The sequence below is a fragment of the Poecilia formosa genome, unplaced genomic scaffold, assembly GCF_000485575.1.
Source record: "Poecilia formosa unplaced genomic scaffold, Poecilia_formosa-5.1.2 Scaffold97, whole genome shotgun sequence".
In the NCBI taxonomy this organism is placed as follows: Eukaryota; Metazoa; Chordata; class Actinopteri; order Cyprinodontiformes; family Poeciliidae; genus Poecilia; species Poecilia formosa.
Genome location: NW_006800036.1, coordinates 320,682 through 346,847, shown reverse-complemented (window position 1 = coordinate 346,847; position 26,166 = coordinate 320,682). Strand labels below are relative to the sequence as shown.

At 38.5% G+C, this 26,166-nt stretch overlaps 2 protein-coding genes across 2 annotated transcripts in view; one reads left to right on the top strand and one right to left on the bottom strand.

The window, feature by feature from the left end:
• Positions 1 to 448: 448 nt before the first annotated feature.
• On the top strand, positions 449 to 21,709 carry LOC103142518 (septin-7-like). Its single transcript, XM_016674505.1, has 13 exons — positions 449 to 497; positions 2,421 to 2,590; positions 9,680 to 9,780; positions 9,856 to 9,990; positions 12,750 to 12,867; positions 13,376 to 13,468; positions 14,524 to 14,620; positions 15,857 to 15,868; positions 18,897 to 18,948; positions 19,830 to 19,955; positions 20,135 to 20,270; positions 20,504 to 20,649; positions 21,069 to 21,709. Exons 1-13 carry the CDS (start codon positions 449 to 451, stop codon positions 21,106 to 21,108), a joined length of 1,275 nt encoding a protein of 424 aa, XP_016529991.1. The 3' UTR covers positions 21,109 to 21,709.
• Positions 21,710 to 21,962: 253 nt separating this feature from the next.
• The window catches only part of ccl39.2 (chemokine (C-C motif) ligand 39, duplicate 2), a 6,717-nt gene continuing 2,513 nt past the window's right edge, over positions 21,963 to 26,166 (bottom strand). Inside the window, exons 2-3 of the mRNA XM_007558503.2 lie at positions 23,867 to 23,990; positions 21,963 to 23,792 (exon numbers count right to left, since the gene is read on the bottom strand). Of these exons, the coding sequence (XP_007558565.1) occupies positions 23,672 to 23,792; positions 23,867 to 23,990 (245 nt within the window). The 3' untranslated portion in view covers positions 21,963 to 23,671. The remainder of the gene's footprint in view (positions 23,793 to 23,866; positions 23,991 to 26,166) is intronic.

Genomic DNA, 26,166 nt, shown 5'->3' with positions numbered 1-26,166 from the left:
TTCTACTGATATGTTTATAGGTGTTATACTCTTTCTGCTTTTTGGATGATGGATTAAACATCGGTGGGATGTTGAAAGCTTGGGATATTGTTTTATATCTTAACCGAGCTCTTAACTTCTCACAACTTCCTGCTGTGTTCCTTTCTACATTGATGAAACCTCACAGAACATCTGGCTTTACAGGAAGCTGAGTTACACGCAAACCAACTCCTGAAGGGAATTAGTTCCTCTGGATTTCATTTAGAGGCATCATAGCAATGTGGGCTGATTACAAATATACTCCCAACTCATCAGATTATTCTTTGTAAAAATTATTTCCCATGCACTACTTTGGTTTGTCCATCGCAAATCTCTCGGATAGCAACAGTGTCAGAACAGACTGAGACGCTTCATTTCCTGCTGTTTGTTTTAGTCGAGATAGCATCAGAAGTGACACCATCCCACCAAAATGGTCTCTGTGGACACGTGGATGCTGGACCTGGATCTCCAAATAGTCTGTAATTGATGAGTTGTTCATCTCCTCTTGGGAGAGACTGTGGGAGAAGCAGCATGTTCATCACTCAGACGGTGACAGAATATCATCCATAGCTGTGCAAACACACTCTGGGCACCGGCTGAGAGTTGAAGGCGGCGGGGGGAAAAACACAAATCCACCAAGTTTTCATAGTCTGATTAAACATCCAGATGTCCCGCAGTCAATATAAAGGAAGCCCTGTTCAATTCAAGGGCGTGTCTAAGAGGAAAAAAAATGCGTCCAAAAAAGAAGTATGCCCATAAGGAAATGGTGAAAGGCAAATATTTGTACAGAACTGGGTGACTTTGTATATTTCACTGCTTACTGCAGATCTCAACAGCCAAAGCTTCCAGTATAGCTCATCACACAGACTCTGAAGTTTAAGAAAAGTGCTGATCAATCTGAAGTTATTCAAGCAACATCTGATTATCATTTAGAAACAGGAAAACTCCTAGCTTAGTTCCTTCATGCTGCATGCAGCTTGCCAGCGCTGTACTGATTTTATTTTTTTTATATTTATAAGTGCTGAAAGCAGCTTTGCGCATATGTTTGAATCCAAGTATGTCTGCAGAAAGTATGATCTCCTTTGGCATCCTGTCTTGAAGCTGGAGGTCAATGCAAAGTTTCCCAGATGGGGATTCATAATGCAGTTTGTTCCAAGTGAATATTTTTTTATAAAAAAATTTAAAAAAAAACACACTTTTCATATCTAGTTGTGCAAAGTTTCAAAGAGCAATAAAGGACACAATGGGAAAGAGCCATGGGAACATTTTTGTTTATTCTTTAACAAAGTATGAACACTGTCGGCATTGAGTGGGTAAAATAAGGAGATGGATTTACGAATTCAAAAAGCTTTTTTGAGAAAAAAAAATTATGTGATGCTACACTTTTGATTCCAGTTTATCAGAAACTTAAAGAATTTTTTTTTTTTTTTTTGAAAGAATTGGAGAAGAAAATCTTAGTGTTGTGGTGCATTCCTAAGAAAAAATACACAACATAAAATCTGAACTGGGAGGAGATACTGGGGCAGATTCAGAATTGGGTAGCCTGGGAATGCCTTGAATTTTCCAGAATGAGCTGGAGAGTAACTGAGTTGTCCGGGTTTCCCTTCCCAACCTGTTGCTTCGTGATCCGATCTGATAGGTGGAAGACAATAAATCAGATGAATCTAAAACCAAACACAAAATTGGAAACGAGCACAAAACTGACTGGTACATATTTCATGGCTTTGTATTCTTATTCTCCGGTGATCCTTGCGGTAACAAAGCATTGGAAATCTTTTTGTTTTTCTTTCACAAATGGAAAACATGTTGCTAATCTCAAAAAGTTTTGACTTTGACAAAAGATAATTATGTTTTGATATCATCAGATATCTTCTGCAGAGACTGCCCTGTCAGACAGACTTCCCTCCTCTTTAGTTTTACTCTTCATCTTTGAGACATGAGCCTCAAAGATGAAGTGTGTGTGTGTGTGTGTGTGTGTGTGTGTGTGTGTGTGTGTGAGAGAGAAAAAGCATATGTGATGTGTACGCTTGGATTAAATGCACTTTGTCAAATAAATGTTTGTTGCGGTTCTTCATCTTCTGTGTTTTTGTCACCAGTGGGAGTGGAAAGTTTATACAGTGAGAACAGAAATATTTAGATTTATTTATAAAGAAGGCATTCAGAGAGATGGACAGAGAGAGTGGATAAATGATAATGTTGAAGAAGGGAATCTCCCCGAGGCGAAGTAGAGAGGAAACGTTTTATTTCCTCTATCTGGGAGCTTTTTGTACTGGCAGATGAGGTCCTGACCTTTTTCCCCCTCACACAATGCATCCAGTTTTATTTTCTGTGTTGCAACCCATTTCCCAAAGGTCACTAAATGTGTGTGCAGTGCATGCACATCTAGTCAGAGAATTGAACAGTCAGCTGTAGTTCCATCATTGTAACAGCAGAATCCTTGTTGATTCTTTACTTTTTGTCCTCAGGTGAGTCTGGTCTCGGTAAATCCACTCTCATCAACTCTCTGTTCCTGACTGACCTGTACTCCAAGGATTACCCTGGACCGTCGCAGCGCATAAAGAAGACTGTGCAGGTGAGCTCAGTTTGCTGTTGGATTAGCTCGATTCCAAATCGCAGCTCACTTCAGCGTTTCATCGTAGAGTTGGTTTTGCAGATGTCAGCAGCAGTAGCTCATTAATCTTTTTCTGTTGTGGTTAATTGCTTTTTCTTTTTTTTTCTTTTTTTGCTTGGGTTTGTTCGTTGATAGATGATGAGTTCTCTGAATGAATTCCTGATACAGAAACAAACACAGATGTGAGGACTGTGAATGTGGAAAGCAGATTTTCCTTCAACATTTAGTTTTAAAAAGTTGGTCTTTTTGGTTCTACTCTGGCCATTACCTTACTCTGCAGTTCTACTAAAAAAAAATAAAAAATGATTGCTTCCAGCACGGTCTGGACTTCCTCCCCTACACTCGGATTCTCTCCGGTAGACTTTATACCAGGCCAATAAGGAAAGAGGAGGAGAAGTTGTGAATCATGACGTTGATTTTCCGTGCTAGAATTTTAATCTGCCTGTAGTTTTAGCAGTGGCAGTGGAGGAAGTGAACAAAGTCGTTGAGTCCATGTTGGCCACGCTTCCAAATATTTAATTAACATTAACAGCCGCCTCGTTTGGATCAGTACTTCTCTCTGCGCAGTGGAGGATGCTTGTTTACAGCGCATGCAATTTCAGGTAAGCCACTTGGCATTGAACTGGCGCATTAGTTAATCACAGGAAAACGTTAACAATTGGGTAAAATTTAAAACCTCAACACAGTCCATGCCTCCAGGAATGCTCCAGACTCTATATGAAGAAAATTGTGCAAGGGTCTGGTTTTTATCAGGCCGGTTTGAAACTATTAGGACAGTTTTTAGTTTTGTTCAAAATCAAATTTCTTCACATACAAACCTAAATTTAGCTTAGATATTTTAAACTGTTATTCTTATAACAAGTTATTTCTGCAAAATCCAAATCTTTGACATTATCTTTTCTTTCTCATTGATCGTTTTTAATGTGTTTCCAGTGTTTTTGTTTTTTTCTCTTTTTGTTTTTAAGCTCTGCAAAGCACGTTGTGTTATACTTGACCATTTAAAAAGTGCCCTATAAAGTTTATTTAATTGAAGTGACTGACACAGCAGTCTAGCCTATTTTCTGATTAATTCGGTTAAAGATTACTTTTTACCCCATGGTGCATGGAAATATTTTTCATTTCTTCATTTTTGAACCCTAATAAAACAGGCGTTTTGGATATGCCAGCATTCATTTTTTCCTCAAACTCTGTCTCCTGCCAAAACTACCAGATAAAGCTGTGAAGCTCAGATCAGTTAATCCAGCCAAGCTTTTTAACATTATTTTGGTCTAAATATTTATGAGGCACGGATTAAAACCGCATTTCTTGTGGTCTCTTAAAAGCTTTAAAAGCATCATAAAAATGGACTTTGCAAAACAAAACAAAACAAAAAAAAAAAAACCTCAACCCAGCTTGTGGTTGAGGTTGCAGTATTTTGATGGACAACAATCTGAGTCGCTGGTTGTCGAGTGTGGGGATCAAAAATAAACCAACCAAAGTTGAAGGAATGCACCAGCACGTCCAAGCCAGACTTTACAGCTGCCAAGTTTTCCAGATGTTTATCAGCGCAACATTACAAAGGGCATAATTTATGACTTAATTTGAAAGCCCTACCACGAATTCAAACTACTCTGATGCACGTTTTTTGTGATGTAAATGTAAAATGTTTCATTTAGTTGTTCTTTAATTTGTCTTTATATAGAAGGAATTCAATCCTCCTCCATAAAAGTGACCACAGATATAGGAATGATGAGTTGGATATCTGCAAAAATGTCGGCACCATACATTCCTGAGTTGTGACAGAGTCTTCGCAGACGTTTTGTGTGGTTTTTGCCTGCAGCAACTGGATAACGTAATGTCGAGTCAGGGAGTATGAAAAGGTCAAAGACAACAGACATTTCTGACAGCTTTGTTTCCAGTAATTCTGTCTTTAAAAGATGGGAGAGACTTAATGTGGTGAGGGTTAAAAGATCAGCTCTGAAAGGAGACTCCTATAGTTACTAAGCTAAAGGTCCCGGTTGGTTTTTCTGGCTCACTAGCCCAAAATGGTAAAAAGATATTGTTGCATGTTTGATTAGTTGAGACACAATTGACTTTAAGAACTATATATATATATATATATTTTTTTTTTTTAAATGAAACCGTGCAGACCATCAGCTCAACCAAGCTAACATAGTCAGACTATTTCAGATCTTTTTTATATAAACCAGTCAGTTTTGCGATCTGTCAAAAATCAGTCTCATAATAGCAAAATCAGTGATTTAATAAACCTAAAAGACAAAAGTGCTAATGTTGAGGATTACTGTGGCCTGAATTCAGGCTGTCTTTTACTCAAAAGTGGTTGGACCTCTGCGTTTGGTTCCAGAGCCCATCTACAGGCTTGGATGACGGATGAATCTCAGCTCAACCAGCTGTTTCGGCTGGAAGGCAGATGGTTTTGGTCGGAGTCGGTGGTTGAGATTCAGAACAAAGTTTTTACTTAAAGAAAGTTACTAAGTGAAGCTGGAGGAACTTTACCTCAAGTAGGGCCACAAGAAAATAAACAAACGTAATGTGATTTTATTTTCGACTGAATAATTTTGGCCTTAAATGTAGGTTAAGAAGCTTAAAAGTATAAGAACCTTTGAGATCATTCTTGGAAACTTCTGGGGAATATAAAGGTTTGTGAAACCGAAAAGTAAACATTTGACAAAAACGTTGCTGTGCAGCCAGGTGAGACTCAACAAAAGCACTAGAACGTGCAGCATCCAGTTAAACCGACATACCTGAATTCAGCTATCAAATGTTAGGGTATATAAAAAAATTAGCCCAGCTTTTAAAATTTCGAAGGGACCTGGAGTTAAGCAGGTAAAGTAGGTGGAAGGCAAAATCTGAGTTTTTGTGCACTGCATTTTACACAGAGAGGCTGCAGAATCAGAAACAGTTGGGGCAAAGGAGGATGGAGGAACTAAGAGGAAAACTGCCACAAGGTTCAGTTGTGTCCTTTTATGGTTATGACAAACTGAAGAGGAGGAGGCAGGCTGCTGTTGGAAGAAAGGATGGAGAAAGAAGGAAGAGAAGCAATTTGTTAAAAGGAACAAGTTAAGGAATTTTGGGAGAAAACCACCAGGAAGTGGAAGACGACAATAGAAGCAAAAGGAAAGTGAAGGAATTTGGAGAAAGGGGATGAAGAAGCAATGATGGATGAGGAAGACATCAAACCTGGTATAGCCTAGTGTCTGTCAGAAGGTATTGGCAATGATACGTTTATAAGATGCGACAGGATTTAAAAAGAAAACGTGGCATCTGGTCGGAGATCCCTCATATCCCTATGAGGTTTCTGTGGGTCACTTTAAGGGCTGAAATGTTCTCACGAACCATCACACCATTCTGTCAATCCTTCATCAGCCCTCGCCTTAAAGCTGAAAACCCACCCCTGTGTGGTTAATAAATCCTGTGGGCCAATCTCAAACGCCCCGCCCACACTCTCGTAAATCCTGTTTGTAAAAGAACTTCAACTCTAATTTACACTTTTTTTTACACCAGCACTGCGTTGTCTTCAGACCTAAACACAAACAAGTATCACCCACACAAACACACACACAGGCCCCACAGCTTTTCCTTCTCTGAAAGGATGCTATTCAGTTTGCTGCTCAGCTGATTAGAAGTGCCTCTGTGTGGGTTGGTGAGTGAGAAAACTCGGCTGCACTGTGTGATTGTTCAGAAAGAATCAGTTTGTGGTATCTAAAGCACCGTTTAATCCAAATTACAAGCCCAGCTGTAATTCTTCACATTTTCTGAGGTCCCTTCAGCTGCTTGGCTCTTTCTCCTTAGCAAATGATTTAAATGAAAATGATCCAACAAGGAGCACAACTGAAAATAAATACGATGTTTTACTTTTAAAATTTCATGCTACATCTTAGTTTAGAACCAATCAGAAAAGCAAATAAAAAACTCAAAGTGGGAGGAAGCACAGTAGCTATAGGACATTATAAACACAGCATGCTAGATATGGCTTTTAAAATATATACAATACTGCAGAGACTTCATTTGTCTATTGAGATGCTGTCAGTAAAAATGTAAGAAAAACATTTATTAACTTCATTCATTTGTATCACATTCTGTGTACGTGGCCGTTAAATCTAATCAGGAACCTTTACATGTAAATCTGCCTCCAGATATGTTGGATATTTGAGTGTGCGCTGGGATCAGCCAGTGTTCCCACAGATTCATCAGTCATTGGTCCTACAACCATTACCACACCCGATATCTGCGCCTGTTGTTCATAATTGAGACCCACTGTGCTTTCCCATTCTCTTATTGTTTGACTGAGTGGAGATGGCTGCCTTTAATTTAATTCATTTTCAAGTTTTGCACTGCAGTGAATCATAACTTCTCATTTTACCGAAACAGAGAAAGTTGTGTTTAGTGTTCAAGCAGCTGCCATATCTAAAATATGACCTGCTGTACAAAGGGATGGTAGATGACATTTGCCTTTGCATCTCTTCAGCATAGCAGCTTTATCACAGTCAAGTCAGTGCATGAGAACAATGCTGCATTCATTGTCTTTGACTAAAGAACCTTAACCTCCCTCTCCCCATGCACGCTGTGACTGTGGCGTGGGTTTATGTTCTCCCCTCCAAGTAGGAGTTGGTGTCTGCAGGCGTGTTGGAAAAGGCCTCTGTGGTCTGAGGCTGACCGGCTCAGAGTATTTATATTACAGAAAAGTCTACCATGTTTTGTCGCTCGCGGATCAGATTTCTTTTTAAATGATGCTTTAGGGCCTGAGGGGAAATTTTTGAGGCTTTCTCCCAATCTGTTTTCCCTTACGGAAACGGTTGAAATAGCCGATTTGGTTTCGGGACGGCTGACATTTCACGCACAAACACGTTCATTTGAACACACATGACGTGTGATCAGTCAAACTCAGATATGTCAAATGACTGCGGTGCGTGATATATATGCTCAGTTATAAAGTCCGACAGATTATCTCAGGGTTTGTGGAAACCCAAGAATGTTTGTGTTGGAGTTAAAAGGCCGTAGTTCAAGTTTAAAGGGTGATCTGAAAATAACCAGATGGGCCTGTGAAAGTATGCAAGGCAGCGAAAAAGCAACAAAGAATCTGTGTGACTGAGGAGCAGCTTTTCTGTTTCAACCTGAGGCCACTTGCAAGAATCAATCCATTTTCTAACATTAGTTTACTTAATTAGTTTTTTTTTACTTTTTCTGACTGAGTGTACTATGGTACAATAAAGCTAATAATGGAGTTAACAATTTCACTTAAACTAAATAAGGTCACTATTGCATATTAGTCATAATGTAACTGTGCACTTTTAGTAAAATCTAATATTTAAGAAAAAATGCTTTTGGAGATCAGTCATTGCCCACCTGTTTCTCCGCCTATCCTAAAAAAGTAACACAACCTTAGACTTAATTGGACTGCCTTTTGCTTTGATTACACTGTCATTGAGGCAGTAGGTCTCTGAAATATCATTTATTTCCATCCATTTCATTTATTTTTCAGCAGTGTCTTGTAGAGAAGACGTGAGAGGCGGATCTCGGCACAAATTCTTCTACAGCACATTCCACCAACTATTAATAGGGTTAAAGCTTGGACACTTGGGTGACCAATCCACTGGTGAGCAGGAGTTGTGGTTAAAAACTCATTGCTAGGTGAAACATAATAATCCATGCCGTAACTGTCCAATGGGAGACAGTTACGGCCAATGGGAAGCAGTTACTGTTTCATGTGGAAGTGTATAATGTATAAATCCAGCATCCAGACTGCTCTCCTCCGGAGTAAGCTCTGTTTTTTTTTTTTGTTTTTTGTTTTTTCCTCTGTGAATCTTCCACAGAAGTGTATGTGAAAATGCTAATTGTGTGCAAGTATTTTCAAGCCATTTCCCAAACTGGATGCTAGCTTAGAAAGGCAGTCTGGGAATTCAGCAGTTGGTTTTCAGATCTAGGAAATGCCTCAGCATGTTGAAGAGTTTCTTACACATTGTTTTTCATTGTCTTCAGTTTGGATACAGTCGAATAAACATGATTTAGATTTTAAGTAAAAATGAGTCAGCCAGACTTCTGCCTTTTTAACTGGCTGCGAACAGGACGGCAAGTTTCCAAACTGTAGTATTTGGACGGCGCTCTCCTCGGCTCTCTGGACAAACACTTCTCCGCTTTTCTCATATCCAGCTGTGAGAGTGCATGTCCAGAATGTCTGCTATGAAACACATGTCTAAACAGAACAAAATCCAAACAAAGTTGCCTTCTCGTGCTGCTAACCGCTTTTAATTAGAGAAAATAACTTGAATCATGTGTCACCTTGAATAAACGTGAATTGGAAACAGCTTTTAATTTTGTTTTACAGAACAGATAATATTTCTCACCTCTCAAAAGGGCTTCGTTGATTGACTCCAAATCCTCAAAATACTGTTAACTCCCGAATACACATCCTTCAAGTAAATATGCATGCCATCAATGTTCCTACGAAAAGTAGAGAATTTGATTTAAGGGTTTACAAAGTCTGGATTAGTATGGAAAAATATGTGCATTTCCAGACTTTGTGTCCATGTCTAAATGGTGTTTCCTTCCCATCTCTCCATCCATCGTTGGAGATGGATGAAGATTGGAGGGTTGGCCAATGGAGGTTGGCCAACCCTCCATCCGTGTTCTTCCTCATCTGTCCTTTCGTCTCTCCTTCCACCTTTTCATTGAATTATGGATATTGGACCACCGCCTACTCTCAGCTCAGTATTCATTGGGAGTGCCCTAATTTTGTCCATTTTTGATATCTGATTTTGATATAATATTATTGTTTTGGCCGATAACGTACATCAACCAATGTTGTGTAATATATATTTCACTTACCCTTCGACACCTTAAAAAAGAAACGGCGACACCACTGACTTCACCTCTGCTTCAATTAAACCCTCCACAATCCTGCACTGCATCACTAACATTGGTACATTGACCAAATAAACCAATTTTCCTTGCTGTTGATTGTCTGTAGCCCTAAGACAGAGGGGTAGGAAGTCTGTAGATTATCGTCAGTGCGGTCACATTTATTCACAAGTGTGTGTTTGTGTGTTTTAGGTAGAGCAGTCTAAAGTTTTGATCAAGGAAGGCGGCGTCCAGCTGACGCTAACCATCGTGGACACGCCGGGTTTTGGAGATGCAGTGGACAACAGCAATTGGTACGAAATGACGACAGTCGCACGTTTTCACCTTTTCCAGTCTTCCTCTCTGATCCGTTTCCTCCATCTCGCCAGCTGGCAGCCCGTCATAAATTATATCGACAGCAAGTTTGAGGACTTCCTGAACGCAGAGTCGAGGGTGAACCGTAGATCCATGCCGGACAACAGAGTTCACTGCTGCCTGTATTTCATAGCGCCTTCTGGACACGGGTGAGTACAGCATGAAATATGAGCTGATCTGAGACTTTTATTTGGAGGAAATGATTTCAATATGGCCACCGTGTTATCCGTCCGGGCACCATCGCACGGACGGACGTAGGGAATGTTTGCACCTCCCTGTGTTACAGATGATGAGGCAGTCAGCCAAGGTTTGACCCACAAAGGTTATTATATAACCTACTTCTGCACATGCTCAGAAAAGAGCCACTCACCATCACTGAATCAGCCAATTAGAACGGAGAGTCATAGATGCTCACAAAGGCAGACAAACGCCTTCTTCTGTCATCTTGAAACCTGTGTGTGTGTGGGCAGCTGTGGATTTGTACAACTTTAAATCCATCTATCCACTTTGGCTTTAAGGAGGGATTTGAATGATCCCTGGAGTGTGAATAAATCTCTGGAGTTTAATCTCCTGCCAGGTGTGTAATTTGCATTAATATGTAAGTATTTGAATGGCAGCAGCCCCAGTGTGTCATACATGTTCCTGTCTGTTAAACTGGCAGAATTTTTCAACATGTAGATTAACTCTCTGCAATAATGCAGAGAAAATAGACCATGCATTGCTGCTTAATTAAATTACTCAGTTTGTGCAGCTTTTAACAATGGGATTATGAGAGTGCATGCAAAATAACTCCTGCACTTTAAAAACTGTAGAAACGCACACAAGTAGCTATCTTTCTGTCCTAGATATATGTTCCTATGTTGTACAGACTGACAAAATTGTAAATAATCAGGTTCATTTTTTTCAACATACCCTGTAAATGTCTCTGTAACTTCAGAGACGTTGACGAAAGTGCAGTTTCAAAGCAGCCGCCTTTCCCCTTTTAAATCTTGTCTGCCAAACAGCTGAAACACACTCCAGAGCCGCTCCCACCTCCCCTCAATTCACAGAAAGCTGTAAAATTTGAAAGCGTATAAATCTTGTTTTAGAGGTAAGCTCCATCCAGGCGCGTTTCCAGGCTCGACCGTCTTCCAGTGGGTAGATTTCCAGAAAAGGTTCCATCAGCGGATGAAATTTTGTCTGGCTGAAATGGGTTTTATTGGTGGTTTCTTAAATCACCGCCAGTGTTTTTCAGCTAATTTATGAGTTCTAAATCACAGAAATTCTTGAACACTCAATATCTTGTCTCCCTTAAGTCTGAGCACAGACAACCTGACTCCTGTTTTATCTAGAGCTGCTTACACTCAAATCGCTTTTGGAACAGCAGGACACAAACTTTATCTAGGTCTCCTTTATGTCTGCTGCACACATCTTGTCTGTTGTGGCTGTTTTTGCACGAGCTTCCACAGTTGAACACACACACAAATCAGGCATTGTTTAATTGCGTAAATAGAAATAGCTGCATCCATACAGACTCCACTGTTTACTGCCTGTTTAATCATATACAATTGTCTTCACTGTAATGGCGCACATATTTGCCTTCCTACACCCAGCTCTCTGAGTTCATCGTGTCAGGCGACACAACTAAGCAGAAGACTTATTTGACATTCAGTAGTGAAGACCCTGCAGGGGACAGACAGCTTGTTTGTTCTCTTCTTTTGTTTTGGTCTAATTTTCTGTTCTCTGTTGCCCTCTGCTGGCGACCCACTGGACTGCAACTTCTTTGCAAAGTGGTGCAACGAGTAGGAAGGTTTAGATTCATTAATGTGGATTTATTTTTTACTGCAAGTAACACTGCCTGACAGTGCTGCTGCTGACTTCAAGTAAAGTTCACTGATGAATGTGGCAGCTCAGCATTTAATTGAGCCTGAATCTTCAGACTCGAGCTCCAGACTACAGAGCTGATTCTCATTTGGAGCTCATTCTGCTCCAGCTGCCCTTTAAAGGGCTTCTGCAGAAGCATTTTTTTTTTTGTACAGACTTTTTACTACTCTATTATTGTCACACTTGTCAAAGAGAAGAATCTACCAGTCACATATGAGAAGTGTGTTTCCATTGGTTCAAAGCAACAAATCAAATTAGACAAAAACTGTAGAAAGATAAAGCTTTATGTTGACTATATATATATATATATATATATATATATATATATATATATATATATATATATATATATATATATATATATATATATAAACAAAAAAAATTATGAAGAATGATGTCACACACTTTCTTGTGCATGTGCAACGCAGTTCCTCCAGCTCTGATCCAAAGCAGAGCCGTTTCCTCTTAAGCACTCGTCCTCGAGCGATCGCTGAAACATCCCAATGTCACCAAAACCCTCATCTGGCCACCACCTGCGCTACTCAGCGCCATCTTGCAATCCGTTTGAATTCAGTTCTAGATTTTGTGGACCAAAGACATGCCTTGACAGACTAAATTAACAGAATATTACCAATTACTACACATTAGTAATAACATTAAATGTTAACAGGATAGTTCCAGAAAATCCTCACTGCTTTGGTTACATCCAAAGAACCTCCTTAAACCTCATGTGCTTGTCATCATCCTGTGATATTTAATGTTCTGTGCAGAGCGTAATAATTAGTCACTCACAGAGTTGAGTCACAGAATATTTAGTAGATTATTATGGGTGCCATGTATTCTCACTGTGCAGATATCTGAGCAGTTGAAATGCCTTTTACAGCTCTGCCTATAAATCTTCAAAGTTAATTAATGAACAAAAATCAGTAAATATAACTTAATACAAGGAGTTAAACTTGCATATACAATCTGACACATTTGAATGAACGAAGGTCGGTATGTTAATTATCTCCTTTTGACTTTAATCCACTCTCCACTTCTTCAGTTTAAAGCCTCTGGATATTGAATTCATGAAGAGGCTCCACGACAAAGTCAACGTCATTCCTCTTATTGCGAAAGCAGACACACTGACCCCCGAGGAGTGTCAGCTGTTTAAAAAGCAGGTTTGTGTTTGTGATATATTACTTGGTATTAAACATCATTTACCACAATTTAAGTCCAAAAGATATTTATGCTGTTACAAAACAGCTCAAGCTTAGTATTTTTGTCATATCGTTAGAAAACGAGGAGTGTTTTTGAACAGTTTCATACCGATGAAGTCTTTTGATTTTTAAAATTCACAGCTAGATGGTGGTGTTGGACAGGTAGAGCCTTGTGCTTAATAGTCTGCTTGTTCATAAGACTGCTGCTGTAAGGTGTGTTTGTTTGTGTGTTTGGCTTAAGATCCTGGTTTTAAAAAGATGTCCTTCATTGATTATTTACCTCTAAGTCAGAGGAAAATTAAGTCAAACTATTTATGTCTCAAGGAAACGCTTTCTAATAAATCACAAAATGTTCCTGAAAATTTCAAAACTGTCTTTATTCTGACTTTTAACCAATTTAAGCTTTGTACTGTATTTCATTGTCTTTGGGTCTCATATCTTTGATTCTGAGTTGCTCACTCGATTGCAGATCATGAAAGAGATTCAGGAGCACAAAATAAAGATTTATGAGTTCCCCGACACCGAGGACGACGAGGACAACAAGCTCATACGAAAGATCAAGGTAGTTGTTGTTATTGTTGGGTCATTATTGCATATCACTGTGACTCCTGATTAAATTTAGAAGCACCATGGTGACAAAAATATTTAAAGAGTTCAGTAAGTAACAAAATTGGTTTAAATTTTTGTGAGATGTGGTGTTGATGCAAAAATTAGTCCAAAACTAGTTAGACTGCTGTTATCAACCCAAGCTGTGTTCCTTCTTGAATGATTTAAGTGTTTAATCCTAACATACACAGGCCTTGGTTAAAACTGTGGCGGACTGTTTTGACCAGCTCTCTTCTTTACATCATCATATGCGGATATTTATTTTCAGCATACGAGTGACTCCCACTCCATTTAGGCAATCATGAATAATAGTGGTTTAAAATGTAGGTTTTGAGCTCTTTGGTTGCTAAAGATCAAACACACTTTCTCGGCATCTGCAGCTCCCAAACGTCTCCACAATATAAAGACTCAAACGCCTTCCCTCCTCTTAGTTTCCTGATTTCGTTCCAGTGTCATATGAGGTCAGAACATGTTCTAGATTTATGGAGCCATTACTGCTCCCATCACATAAAATACCACATAAATATTTTATAGTGCAAAACGGAACCTATAGGTCACATTTGCGAAAACGCACAACACTCAGTCATTTCAATATGAAAATACACTAATCATATACATTATGATTACTTTACTAGAAACATAGAGTAGAGAAATATTAATGACGTAACACCCACCTGTTTGACCAGTCGACTTACAATATCACTAAATAGAGAACAAAACAGGCTGTAGTCACTCCCATCTGCACGTCAAATTGTGGAACATGTGGAGCCTTCGCCGGATGGAGGCCGGCGTACAGCAGGCTGCGTTTTCCACTTTGCGTTGCCGTCATCCTCATGCAGAAAAGATTATGTTCAGATGTGTTTCATGAGCTTTCACTGTGTCCAAACCCAAAGACATTCCCAGTTTGGCCAGTTGAAGGAATCAAGTAACCTTGCAAGATTGTAAATTCTGAAATCAACTTTTTTTTTTTTTTTTTTTTGTATGCCGCTGTTTTTCGTTCTCTCCTTTTAGGAAAAGATGCCTTTGGCTGTGGTTGGCAGCAATGTGGTTGTAGAGGTGAACGGCAAGAAGGTCAGAGGTCGCCAGTACCCATGGGGCGTGGCAGAAGGTAGGTTCACTCAGGGCCAGGTCTGGAAGAGAGCAAAAAGGCTCCGAGTTTATGAATGAGACAGGCCACTAGAAGCGGTGTTTGGCTAAACCGAACGGATGAGAAACCCACGTAGTGTTTTAAGTTTCTGTAAGGGTTCTAATTTGGTTCTGTGTGAAGTCTCACTGCACTCTGTCAGCTAGGGAGTCGTGCCAGAAAGAGGCTTAAACATGTCGCTGTTTAAAGATGGAAGTGTCTTGGAAGTATCCCACAGGCTGTACTTCCTGTTTGGATGGATGAGGCATGATTTTTCCAGAACGACTGGCACACGATGCATGTTCTCCACAGTGACCCTTTGTGTCCACTCTGTGTGTTTATTACCGGGTAATGCATTAACTTGTCAAAATGTTGATCAGCCAAACCTTATTTAGAGCTGCTATGATTGTTTAAGGGATTGTTTACAAGTACATATGAATCCATATTCAGCATAATGATAGGACAGTTTAAACCTATTCTTTGAAACTACTTTACCGACAGTCCTAGTACTGTCAGAGTAAGTGTAGTATAGTTGTATAACTTTGTGATGTACGTGATTTGTTTTTAAGCCGTTCAATCTAATTGGAATCGACAAAAAGCTAAATCCCCAGAGGGGAACCATAGGCACTGTGACTCTTTTTGTCCAATCAAACTATATTACGAAGAAGAAGAAATCGATTTACCAAGTCAGGAAAAAATGTGTTAATCGTAAATCAAACCAAAACTCCCTGGACTGAACTCGCCTCCATCACTCCTTGATTTCCTCTGTAACCGTTGCTGTGTTTATGAATCGTTTTTAGCCTGAGCTGTCGGCTTAAACACAGATTTGATGTGTAAAGTGCTGAATTTTGACAAGTGAGAGGTTATCCGGTTAGTTATTTCCCACCTCCCTTCCCTTCTGCGCCGGTGTACACACTTGTTTGGTAGAGTTGATCCTGATAGGGATTCTGGAAAAGGAGAAAAGACCCAGAGTCCTCTGGTACCTCACACATCCTCACTGTCAGCCACTATGAACTGTTCCTCTTTTCCTTTCTGCCGTTGATGTTCCAGGAAGTCGATACTCTGTGTTTATTCTCAAGAAAATAAAGTGAAGTACCTTTTTTGTTACTTTGTGGTTGACCATGTATCAGTCTTTCACTGTTTCATTCTTTCTTTTCTCTCTTTTTTTTCCTTTTTTTTTTTTTTTTTTGTTCTTTGTCTACTCTATTCCATGACTGACAGAGGGCATTTTTGGTAAACAAAACCATTTTTCACTTTATTTCATCCTCACTTTTTACCCCCACGCCTCTTGCCTCGATGTAAACTCCCACCTCCCTCCTGTCAGAATCTCCCCTTCCCTCCTTTTCCCTCCACTTTTCATTTGCTTTGCTGTCACATCATTAGGCTGATGGTCCAACCAATGCTCGAATCAGACTTGGGTTATAGACTAAAAGTCTCCTTCGCACTTCAGTAAATTAATTATGCTTAATCTCTGACATAAGCTTATCTAGATGAATCTAGAATACATTCACTTTTCAGATCGGTCTGAATGAGCTAGTGTATTGGTCTTAGTTCTCCCAGCAACTTGCTTCCATCTTCTTGACGTATTACAAGATCCTGCAAGGTGCTTTTCCTGATGCTGCTTGTTAACACGGTGTGCAAACTGCTTGAAAAAGAGCTGAAATATCGTTGTTGTTTTTTTTAAGCAGTAAAAGTCTCAGCTCTGCCCGGAGATGAGGTTTATTCCCAGGTCTGATGCTGTAAATTGTCATGGAGAGAACCAGAGGCTGTTTGGTGCTGAATCCCCATCTGCAACAGAAACGTCACCCTAACGTTGCGGTTTCCTTCTTTGCTCCCAGGGCGTTTAAACACGTCGCCATCGCTCTTAAACGTGAGCCCCGACTCACCCTGCAGCTCAGCTTGTGATGCCGCAGGCTGAGCTGCATGGTGCGGAGGGAGGATGGTGAGAAGGCCCTGCTGTGTCTTTGGATCAAGGACTGGAATCCAACATGCGCTAACACATTGCTTATAGTTTCATGAGTAACTGAGGGTATGTTGGTGTGCTAGCAGGCTATGTAGCAGTTCGTTTAGGGAAACAAGGTAACGCGTGGCTTGTCATAAATGTTCACTCATTAGCATTCGCAGAGTTTGAATGTTGGAGCTTTAACTTGGTGGAAAGACGTCCTGCTCAAATGTAGTTCTGCATGTATTAAATAAAAGGCTGTCCTCTTTATTTCATTTAACTAATGCAGTTCATCATCATAGCCTAAGTGAACCCAGTCTAGTATATAAAAGCATTGAAAATACCTGATTCATTTGGAACTGTATTCTGATTGGTTAACTTTTTAAAAATTATATCACACATCCAAGCAGCAGCAATCAGGTGTTTTCTGTCATTTATTAATAAATAAAATCTTTATTTTCATAGTTGAAACTTTTTATTTTTCTCTTCAACCCCCCCCCACATAGCTCCTCTTCCTGGTCCCTTACTGAGGCTTGCACCCCCTGCTGGTCATGCACAAAACCTCCTAAAACACCCCGTCCAACCACCACACCCCCCCACCTCCTACAGAGACCTGTGCTCCTTAGTCAGTCAGTTTGGTCACATGCAGGTTTTGGTGTTTGAGCCGGGCCAAATCTGGGCTGAATCTGGGCCAAACGCTGGCCAGTTCTGGGCCACGTGTGAGCCGCACCAATCCCAGCAGCTCCATACCCAGATTTAGCCCCTCGCTGGGCGCACACAGTAACTCAAAAACCGTACCCCTCCCCTTCGTCAGAGCTCCCTCCTCTAGAAGAGACAGGAGGTCAATGGCTGGTTTGGAAGGCCAAGGGCAACGTCACCTTAAGTTTCATCAATGGTAAGGTGTCCTCTTTCTTCCTCCCCCCACTGGTGATGATGTGCTGCTGAGTTGGTTGGAGGCTAAGCTAGAAGGAGCAACGTTCTGAATGAAGAGGAGGCTTGGAGATCCACCTTGTTCAACCTGAGCCAGTAGTCCATCTGCAGTCCTTTTCCAGAATCCCCTCTGACCTCATAACCCTGTCGTCTTTGTCTCAGTGTCTAACCGAACCGTGACGTGTGAGCAGCTGTGTTTGCTGTTGTTTTGACCCACAACACTTCTGTCTGTGTTGCATCTGTGAGTCCAGTAAAGAACTGTGATCGGATGGGACGCTTTTCTTTTCCTGCATAAACAAAACTGAAAACATGCAAAAGTTACATTTTTGTATCAGATGCCAGATTAGTTCAAACTCGTTCCAATGTTAGTTTTTATGTTTGGTTGTTTTTTTACATGTAGTGCCCGAAAGAAGTCATTTTCACCTTTTTTAATATATAAAATAATCACAAAGTTCAATACAATGTACTGGTATTTTATCTGATAAACCAATACAATGTAATGTAGATGTGAAGTGGATCAGTTAAGATATAAACATATACAATTGCTGGTTCCTGCAGGTTTGGGTTTAACATTGTTTGGTCTGTTTTGGCTGGAGTAGAGCAGATTTACCAATTTATCATTAATGATTAAGCAGAGGTTTGTCCTCAGGTTGTCCTGTAGGGGGCAGCAGTGCACATACAGATACCCTCAGAGGCTTGTTGACTTTGAGTGTTTTGCTCTGTGAGAACTGAAGACTTTCATTTGGAAACTTTAATAGTCCTGATTGTAGGCTCATTTTAATGAAACCATTCAAACAATAAAATTTGCTGTAAGACTTTTTTTGTTTGTTTGTTTTTCCTCAGGAATCATTTCAGACATGATTGGGGGAGGAAACTGTAGCATGTATGCTGATGCTTTAAAATACGACTTAAAAACTCTAGATGAAACCATCCTGTCTGATCACGGTCTGTGATCCTTCTGCCCTTTGTTTTCTGTAAACGTGCTACTACAACTGATAACACTCACTTTTAAACACAGGCGCCACCTGAACAGACCTCGTTGAATGTAGACCCCTTCCTCTAGAACCGCTGAATGAATGAACATGTTGTCTTCTAGTTAGCTTTATAACTATTTCCATTTTAATATCTCTGTTTTATTGTAACATTACTCAGCCCATGCTCTAGCTACTCTGTAAATAACATCCTGAACATCGTGTTGGTCTCGGTCTGTTTGGAGAGCAAACAAGTCCCAGACGACTGGAAATCCACTGCAGAAGCTGCTAGATATTCACGTTTCTGCCTCAGTTTCCTCTGAGACAAAGTGAACATGGGTTTGATGGGAGGCATCAATGTTAAAATGTTTGTGTCTCTCACTGCTGCTGCGTTTTCCTTTTTGTCGCTTTGTTTCAGTGGAGAATGGAGAGCACTGCGACTTCACGGTGCTGCGCAACATGCTGATCCGGTGAGAAACGCAGCTTTACTTCAGCACTTTTAATTTCGTCCTGCTGGCTCTGAGTGTAATCGCTTTGTTTTAGTCCAAGAGATGGATAAAAGAAAGTGCTGCAGGTTCATTGATGGACTGATGAGTCTGGTAGAAAAAGTGGAAATTGAGATTATACACATTTTTCCAAAACATAAATCAGATCAAACACCTATTTGCTGAGGCATTTACAGAAAAGAAAATGTGGGAATTTTCATACATTTATTAAACATTTATTAAATTAGTTTTGTCAGAAATTTGTGCATTATTTTTTTTAAATTCGCAGTGTTTGGCCCTAAAACAATCTTCAGTTTTATGTAAATGACCAAAAAAAAGTAAATTGTGATAAATTATATATTTCATTCCATGTGTCGATGGAAAATGCATTTATTTCCACAGCCATCCTTAAAGGAAAGTTTTTGCTTAGCAAATTTCAAACGGGACAATTAAGAATGAGGGGGGAAAGATATAAATCACATTAAAAACAATGAAGATATCAAAGGAAATGTCGTAAAAATGAAACATTTCATTATTAAAATGCAAATTTTGCACTGATTTTTTTTAAAATTACAATTAAAATAAAAAAAGAACCTTTAATCATGTCCACAATGGGGGTTTTATTTTAGATTGTAATCATATGTTTTTTTTTTCCTAATTTGTTTTATTTTTAATATCTAATATCTAACTCCTTGTAGAGGAAACAGGGGAGGGTATCATGTAAAATGTACTACTTTTTTTTTTTTACGTTACAACATTATTCCCACCTGCTTTTATTCTTTCATGCATGTTTGAGAAATCCTTATATATTCTGGTGGATTTGGGAGACATTCATGTCTGTCTGCTGTCTGTCTGTCCTTCCAAAGGACCCACATGCAGGACCTGAAGGACGTCACTAACAACGTCCACTACGAGAACTATCGCAGTAAGAAACTGGCCGCCGTCACCTGTAACGGGGTGGACACCTCAAAGGCCAAGGGACAACTCACAAAGTAAGACCTCGGTGTTCAAAATTACACAGGAAAAGATAAATGACTAAATATCTGTGCAGATATGAAAACACTGAAATTCTGCTTGTTTTGTGATTTATGAAGTCGTTACTCAGAGCTCCAGATGGGTTTCCAGGGCCCCGCTCTGCTACTACCTCAATCTTTATTTCCATGATCCACAGAAGTCCTCTGGCTCAGATGGAGGAGGAGCGCAGGGAGCACGTGATGAAGATGAAGAAGATGGAGGCAGAGATGGAGCAGGTCTTTGAAATGAAGGTTAAGGAGAAGAAGCAGAAGCTGAAGGATTCAGAGGCTGAGGTTGGTGTGCTGCTCACACTGAAGAAACAGAAGAACTTATTTTAATTGATAAACATTATATTTCATTATTAAACAAATTAAAAAGAGGCATGGAAATGAGGGTAGCAATGAAACCGTTTACTGAAAACTTTCTAATTCTCATTAGATCCCATTTTCAGCCGTTCAGTGGCAGCATCTAGAGTCGGGCTTAATTTAGAGCGTCAGAGTGACTCTCTGCTGTTTTTAATCCAAAGCTGGAGAGGCGCCACGAGCAGATGAAGAGGAACCTGGAGGCGCAGTACAAAGAGCTGGAGGAGAAGAGGCGAGTGTTTGAGGACGAGAAGGCCAACTGGGAAGCTCAGCAAAGAATCCTGGAGCAGCAGAAACTGGACGCCTCCAAGTCAGTAACGCCTAGATGTTCTTCCAAAAAGCTCTAAATGCTGTGGTGTTTGAAGTGACTTTATGATCCTCTGCTTAAGACGAGCAAGTGACCCCCTGGTGACCTTTTCAAGAATCTGACTCACATTTATCCAAACGTTATTTAGTCATACTTTTCATTGTAAATGGAGTAAAACCACATGTGGAAGGCAAACACAGTTCAATAAAACATCAGAGAGTTTATTGGAACATGGATTTTATTATCCTGCTTATTTACAAATACTGCTTATAGGCATTAAAATAATATTCTACACAAAATTTGAAAGTAATTCTTAACAAACTGTGCTGTTTAAATGTCTTTCATCATTTAAAATATTCACATCTATAGGTATAAACATTTTTTTTTCTGTTTGTAACATAATTTACTTATTTCTCTCTCAGGACAATGGAGAAGAACAAGAAGAAAGGAAAAATCTTTTAAAGCCCGAGTCGGCCTCCCGGTTTGGTTTCAAGCTCTTCTTCCTCTCCATCTCCTCTGAAGTCTTCGTGTCATGTGGGCCTGAGACCGCACACTCAGTCAGAAATCAGCTTCAACCTTCTCATATCACACGACACACAAAGCACTCGCCTCTGCAGCACTTCTGGTTCTCATGAGGAATGCATGTTTGTGCTTTTCTATTTTCCCATATTTCCTGACAAAGAGGGGACTTCCTCGGAGTTGACACGTGGCAGGGACCGTGCATAGCCATTTGTAAACATGTAGTTATTCACAGGTCTGCAGATGAGCCAACAGTTTCTTTTAACTTGTTGTGAATTTGACACCTTAAGAACTCGCTGAGCGATTTGCAGCGAGGTCGGGTAGATGTAGCTCAGAGAAATGCTCCATCAGGACCTGCTTCCTCCAGCTGCAGACAGACTAGTTAGCCAAGATGTTTAACCTTCAGCTGCTGTCGGCTGCTACAACATCTCCATCTGCCTCAGGATTTTACTTCTTTCGAAGAAAAGAGTAGCTACAACTAGGAAAATATGATTCTACAACAGTATCTGAGTTTTAAAACATATGTTGGCAAAAGATTCCCCCCCACCTCAAGATAACCATTTTTGTTTTCTCTTGTTAAAAATGTCTTCTGTTAACAGACGCAAAGATCACATTTAAATGAAATATAATGTTCTCGTATTTAGCTTCTTTTTTTTTTTGTCCAGTTAACCAGTTTAAATCAAAATGTTTTTTGTTTTTATATGATGAATTTCACATTTTTAAATCCATAAATTTAAGGATTGCATACTTGTACTTTTTTTTTCCATAATAAAACAGAATGATTAATTTCTGCTACGTTTTTTTTTTTTTTCCTCAATACATTTTAAATTAAAACCGGTTTCTATAAATAATCAGGTGTGAAGTTGTGGCTTCTGGCAGGTCGGGGTGTTTAGACATGATTCACTGTGCGGTGGCAGGTCTGTGTTATCTTATCAAATACTCAATAATGTTGAGATTTTTGTTCAAATGAAACAAAACAAAGACGGGCGCGTTCTTCTGCTCGCGTATATTTTTACTTCCATATGTTTAAGACGTTATGCAAAAGCCAAATTGGTGTGAAATCTCTCCATGTCGCAGTAAATAGAAATGTTTTTAATATCGTGGTGTGCATGTGTGACGGTTGTTGTCTTAGACCTGAACCTTCATCTCCACATTTTGGCCAAATTACAAAATTACGACCATTTCAAGAAAACTTGCCCAATGAACCAAAGTGTTAAAAAAAAATAAAAAAAATAAAAAAACATTTTTTCCAAATAGAAAAAAACACACTTTTTGAGTTGATAAACAATAAAGTTCATATGATTAAAATCTCCAGTTTTTTCCTCAGAGTTGTAATGTTTTATTTTCATATGATAAAAAAATACTCTATGTACAGTTGAATATAAAGTCTTTGATTTTGTGTTGAGTCGATCAATAAAGGGACAAACCTGCAGCACATAAAGCGTTAACTACATGCATCTATCGGCACACGTGAGGCTGCTCCGTTTGTTTTTCCTCCGTTTCATTCTTTTTTGTTTTGCATTGCATCTTAATAAACCATCTGTAAACGCATCCATCTAAACATCTGTCCCCTTCAAGACCTTTTTCATTATTTTGCATCAAATCTGAGATCATTAGGAACTTCAACGACTGACCCGAATGCATCAGTTTAGCTGTATTTTTTTATTTGTAATATTTTTTTATATATATATAAATACTGTTTCTTCTCTTCTTTGTTTATCATGTGTTCTGTCTCTTAACTGTATATGGTTAATATTAAAGTTATGCTTTAACAACATCTGCGTCTGGGTTTTTCTCTGTAAACACCTGAATTTTAATCGTTTTCAATTTTTTATTGCAATTTCTGAGGGGTGTATTTTTTTTTCTGGAAAAGATGAACAAATTATTATAAACATTACGTTTGAATTTTCCCAAGCTACTTGTCCACATGTGCATTTCTGTAGAAAAGAATATCAAATCATTGTATTTCAGTAATTTACTCTAAAAAGTGAATAGGACTCAGGAAAACGCAGTTAATGATTTTTGTTTGCACAGATTATTTTTAAATCTGCTTTCTAAAGTCATTACATATCTAATAAATCAAGATTATTGCAGAGTTTCATGCAATAATGCAAAATTGGAAATTTTGTAATTTGCCATTTATTTCTAAACTGATTTTTTTTTTTGTATTCAATATATTTTATAAAGCCCTTGTGGTTTCTGACTCATAAAAGATGCTATATAAATAAAGTTTACTTGCTTACTCATGAAATTCATAATATTTCACTGTTCTGCAATTTATTAATGAATCAAGTCTCATTCTTGTGACATAAAACTTTAATAGTAAAGTATCAGAAGTAGCACTAATATATATTATGTGTAAGCTGCATACAAAGTAAAATAATACATGTTTAGGATATACGTAAGATTACAGTCAAAATCTGTCAACTGTTTTGAGGAACTTTATGTTCTTCAGTGATGAACAGAAAGTTTTGAGCCCCGCTGTGACACTGCTGAGTGACGTCCTTCATGCCATTTTGACCGAAAGCGTAGTGGACGCATCGACTTCTTTCGGGGTTTTCAGGAAAGCTCTGATGGCCCATTTCTGGGACATGTTCACACAGTAGTCTCCTCGCGGGGTGTTGATCCTGTTGAAGGATGAATCTGCTTTACTCAAAAGCTCTTTGCATGAACCTGGATTATCAGCGAGACAAAAACTTACACAAATCCTCGTTTGGTGCAGCTCTCGTGAGTTTTGGCGATGGACCGAATCTCGCCGATGGGAATCCTGCCTGTGAAGAAGTTGAAGCAGCACTTCCCGGGCTTCAAGGCGTTTGGTCCCTGAGCTGGGAAGAGAATTTTAAAATGAGTTTACAAGGATAAATAACAGTGATTCTTGAGAATAGGGACAAAATGGGTTTTAATTTCCCCCTTTTTTTTATTTTATTTTTTTATTGTTTCTCAACCTTATGTATGCAAATATGACAAATAATGTTTTGGAAATGTAAAGATGCTAAGGTACAGGCTCCCAGTTGCAACATTTTTTTCAAAATTAAATTTTTAATCGAACTGACCCAGAACTTTGTCATTACCATCTGACAAAAATAAATATAAAATGATTTTTAAAATACACTATTAGTGATATTTTTACTCATTTTACAAATGCTAAATGCTTCTCAAGAAACAAAAGAAATATTATTTAAAACAAAAAACAACAAAAAGTCCATCTGACGGAGTTGACAGTGCATGACTGAGATGACAGAACTGAAGGTGGTGACAAACTTGAGTAAAATGAAATACTTGATACATGTGGAGTAATGCAATTTATGTAAAATACATAAAAATGAATTAATTGCACATTTAAGTGAGATTTGACAACAATTTCACTGAAAGAGTCAGAAAACCTCTGATGGAGTTGACATCTGACGGAGCTGAAAAAAAGCCAAACTACCTCAATTTATATGACGTTATTCTGAAGGAGGCCATATTGTAGCTCATCAGGTCCATGAAATATTTAGTTTACCAAAATTAAGCTTTTATTTCACAAAATTTCATCAAAGTTTTGAAAATTGTCAGTTATGGTGTTGACACATCATGGATGTGACAAGCAACTTAGGAATAAAACAGAAGAAAAAACTAAAGAATAACATAAGCTATCCAAAGCTAACTAGCCCTCTTAGCAAAAGAAGAGAAAAGACGACGTCATGGGGTCCACAGAAGTTCTGGTGCCCCCCAAAAATGCCTGATTTTTTTTTTTACATTCTTTTCATGTCTGGTGTTGACGAAAGCTAGGGACAAATTTCAAAGGAGTTGGAAAATATCTAAAAATTATTTTTAATTCAATTTATCGATACTTTTATAATTATTTATATGACTACTTATACTTAATTGTCACAATATATAATTTTAGTATTTAATTTAGTATTGNCCCCCCCCTTTTTTTTATTGTTTCTCAACCTTATCTATGCAAATATGACAAATAATGTTTTGGAAATGTAAAGATGCTAAGGTACCGGCTCCCAGTTGCAACATTTTTTCCAAAATTAAATTTTTAATCGACCTGACCCAGAACTTTGTCATTACCATCTGACAAAAATAAATGTAAAATGATTTTTAAAATATACTATTAGTGATATTTTTACTCATTTTACAGACAAATGCTAAATGCTTCTCAAGAAACAAAAGAAATATTTAAAACGAAAAACAACAAAAAGTCCATCTGACGGAGTTGACAGTGCATGACAGAGATGACAGAACTGAAGGTGGTGACAAACTAGTGAGTAAAATGAAATACTTGATACATGTGAAGTAATGCAATTTATGTAAAATACATAAAAATGAATTAATTGCACATTTAAGTGAGATTTGACAACAATTTCACTGAGTCAGAAAAACTCTGATGGAGTTGACATCTGACGGAGTTGAAAAAAAGCCAAACTACCTCAATTTATATGATGTTATTCGGAAGGAGGCCATATTGTAGCTCATCAGGTCCATGAAATCTTTACAGTTTACCAGAATTAAGCTTTTATTTCACAAAATTTCATCAAAGTTTTGAAAATTGTTAGTTATGGTGTTGACACATCATGGATGTGACAAGCAACTTAGGAATAAAACAGAAAAAAAAACTAAAGAATAACATAAACTAAGCCCGCTTAGCAAAAGAAGAGAAAAAAGACGACGTCATGGGGTCCTCAGAAGTTCTGGTGCCCCCCAATAATGCCTGATTTTTTTTTTTACATTCTTTTCATATCTGGTGTTGACAAAAACTAGGGACAAATTTCAACGGAGTTGGAAAATATCTAAAAAATTATTTTTAATTCAATTTATCGATACTTTTATAATCATTTATATTACTACTTATACTTAATTGTCACAATATATAATTTTAGTATTTAATTTAGTATTGTTTTAATCTATTATAATGTATTGAGTTCTGCTCCGGGACAAGGGATTTTACAGGCATCATCCACAGACTACTATGTTTAAAATAAAAAAATATTCAGCAAATACCAGGAAAAT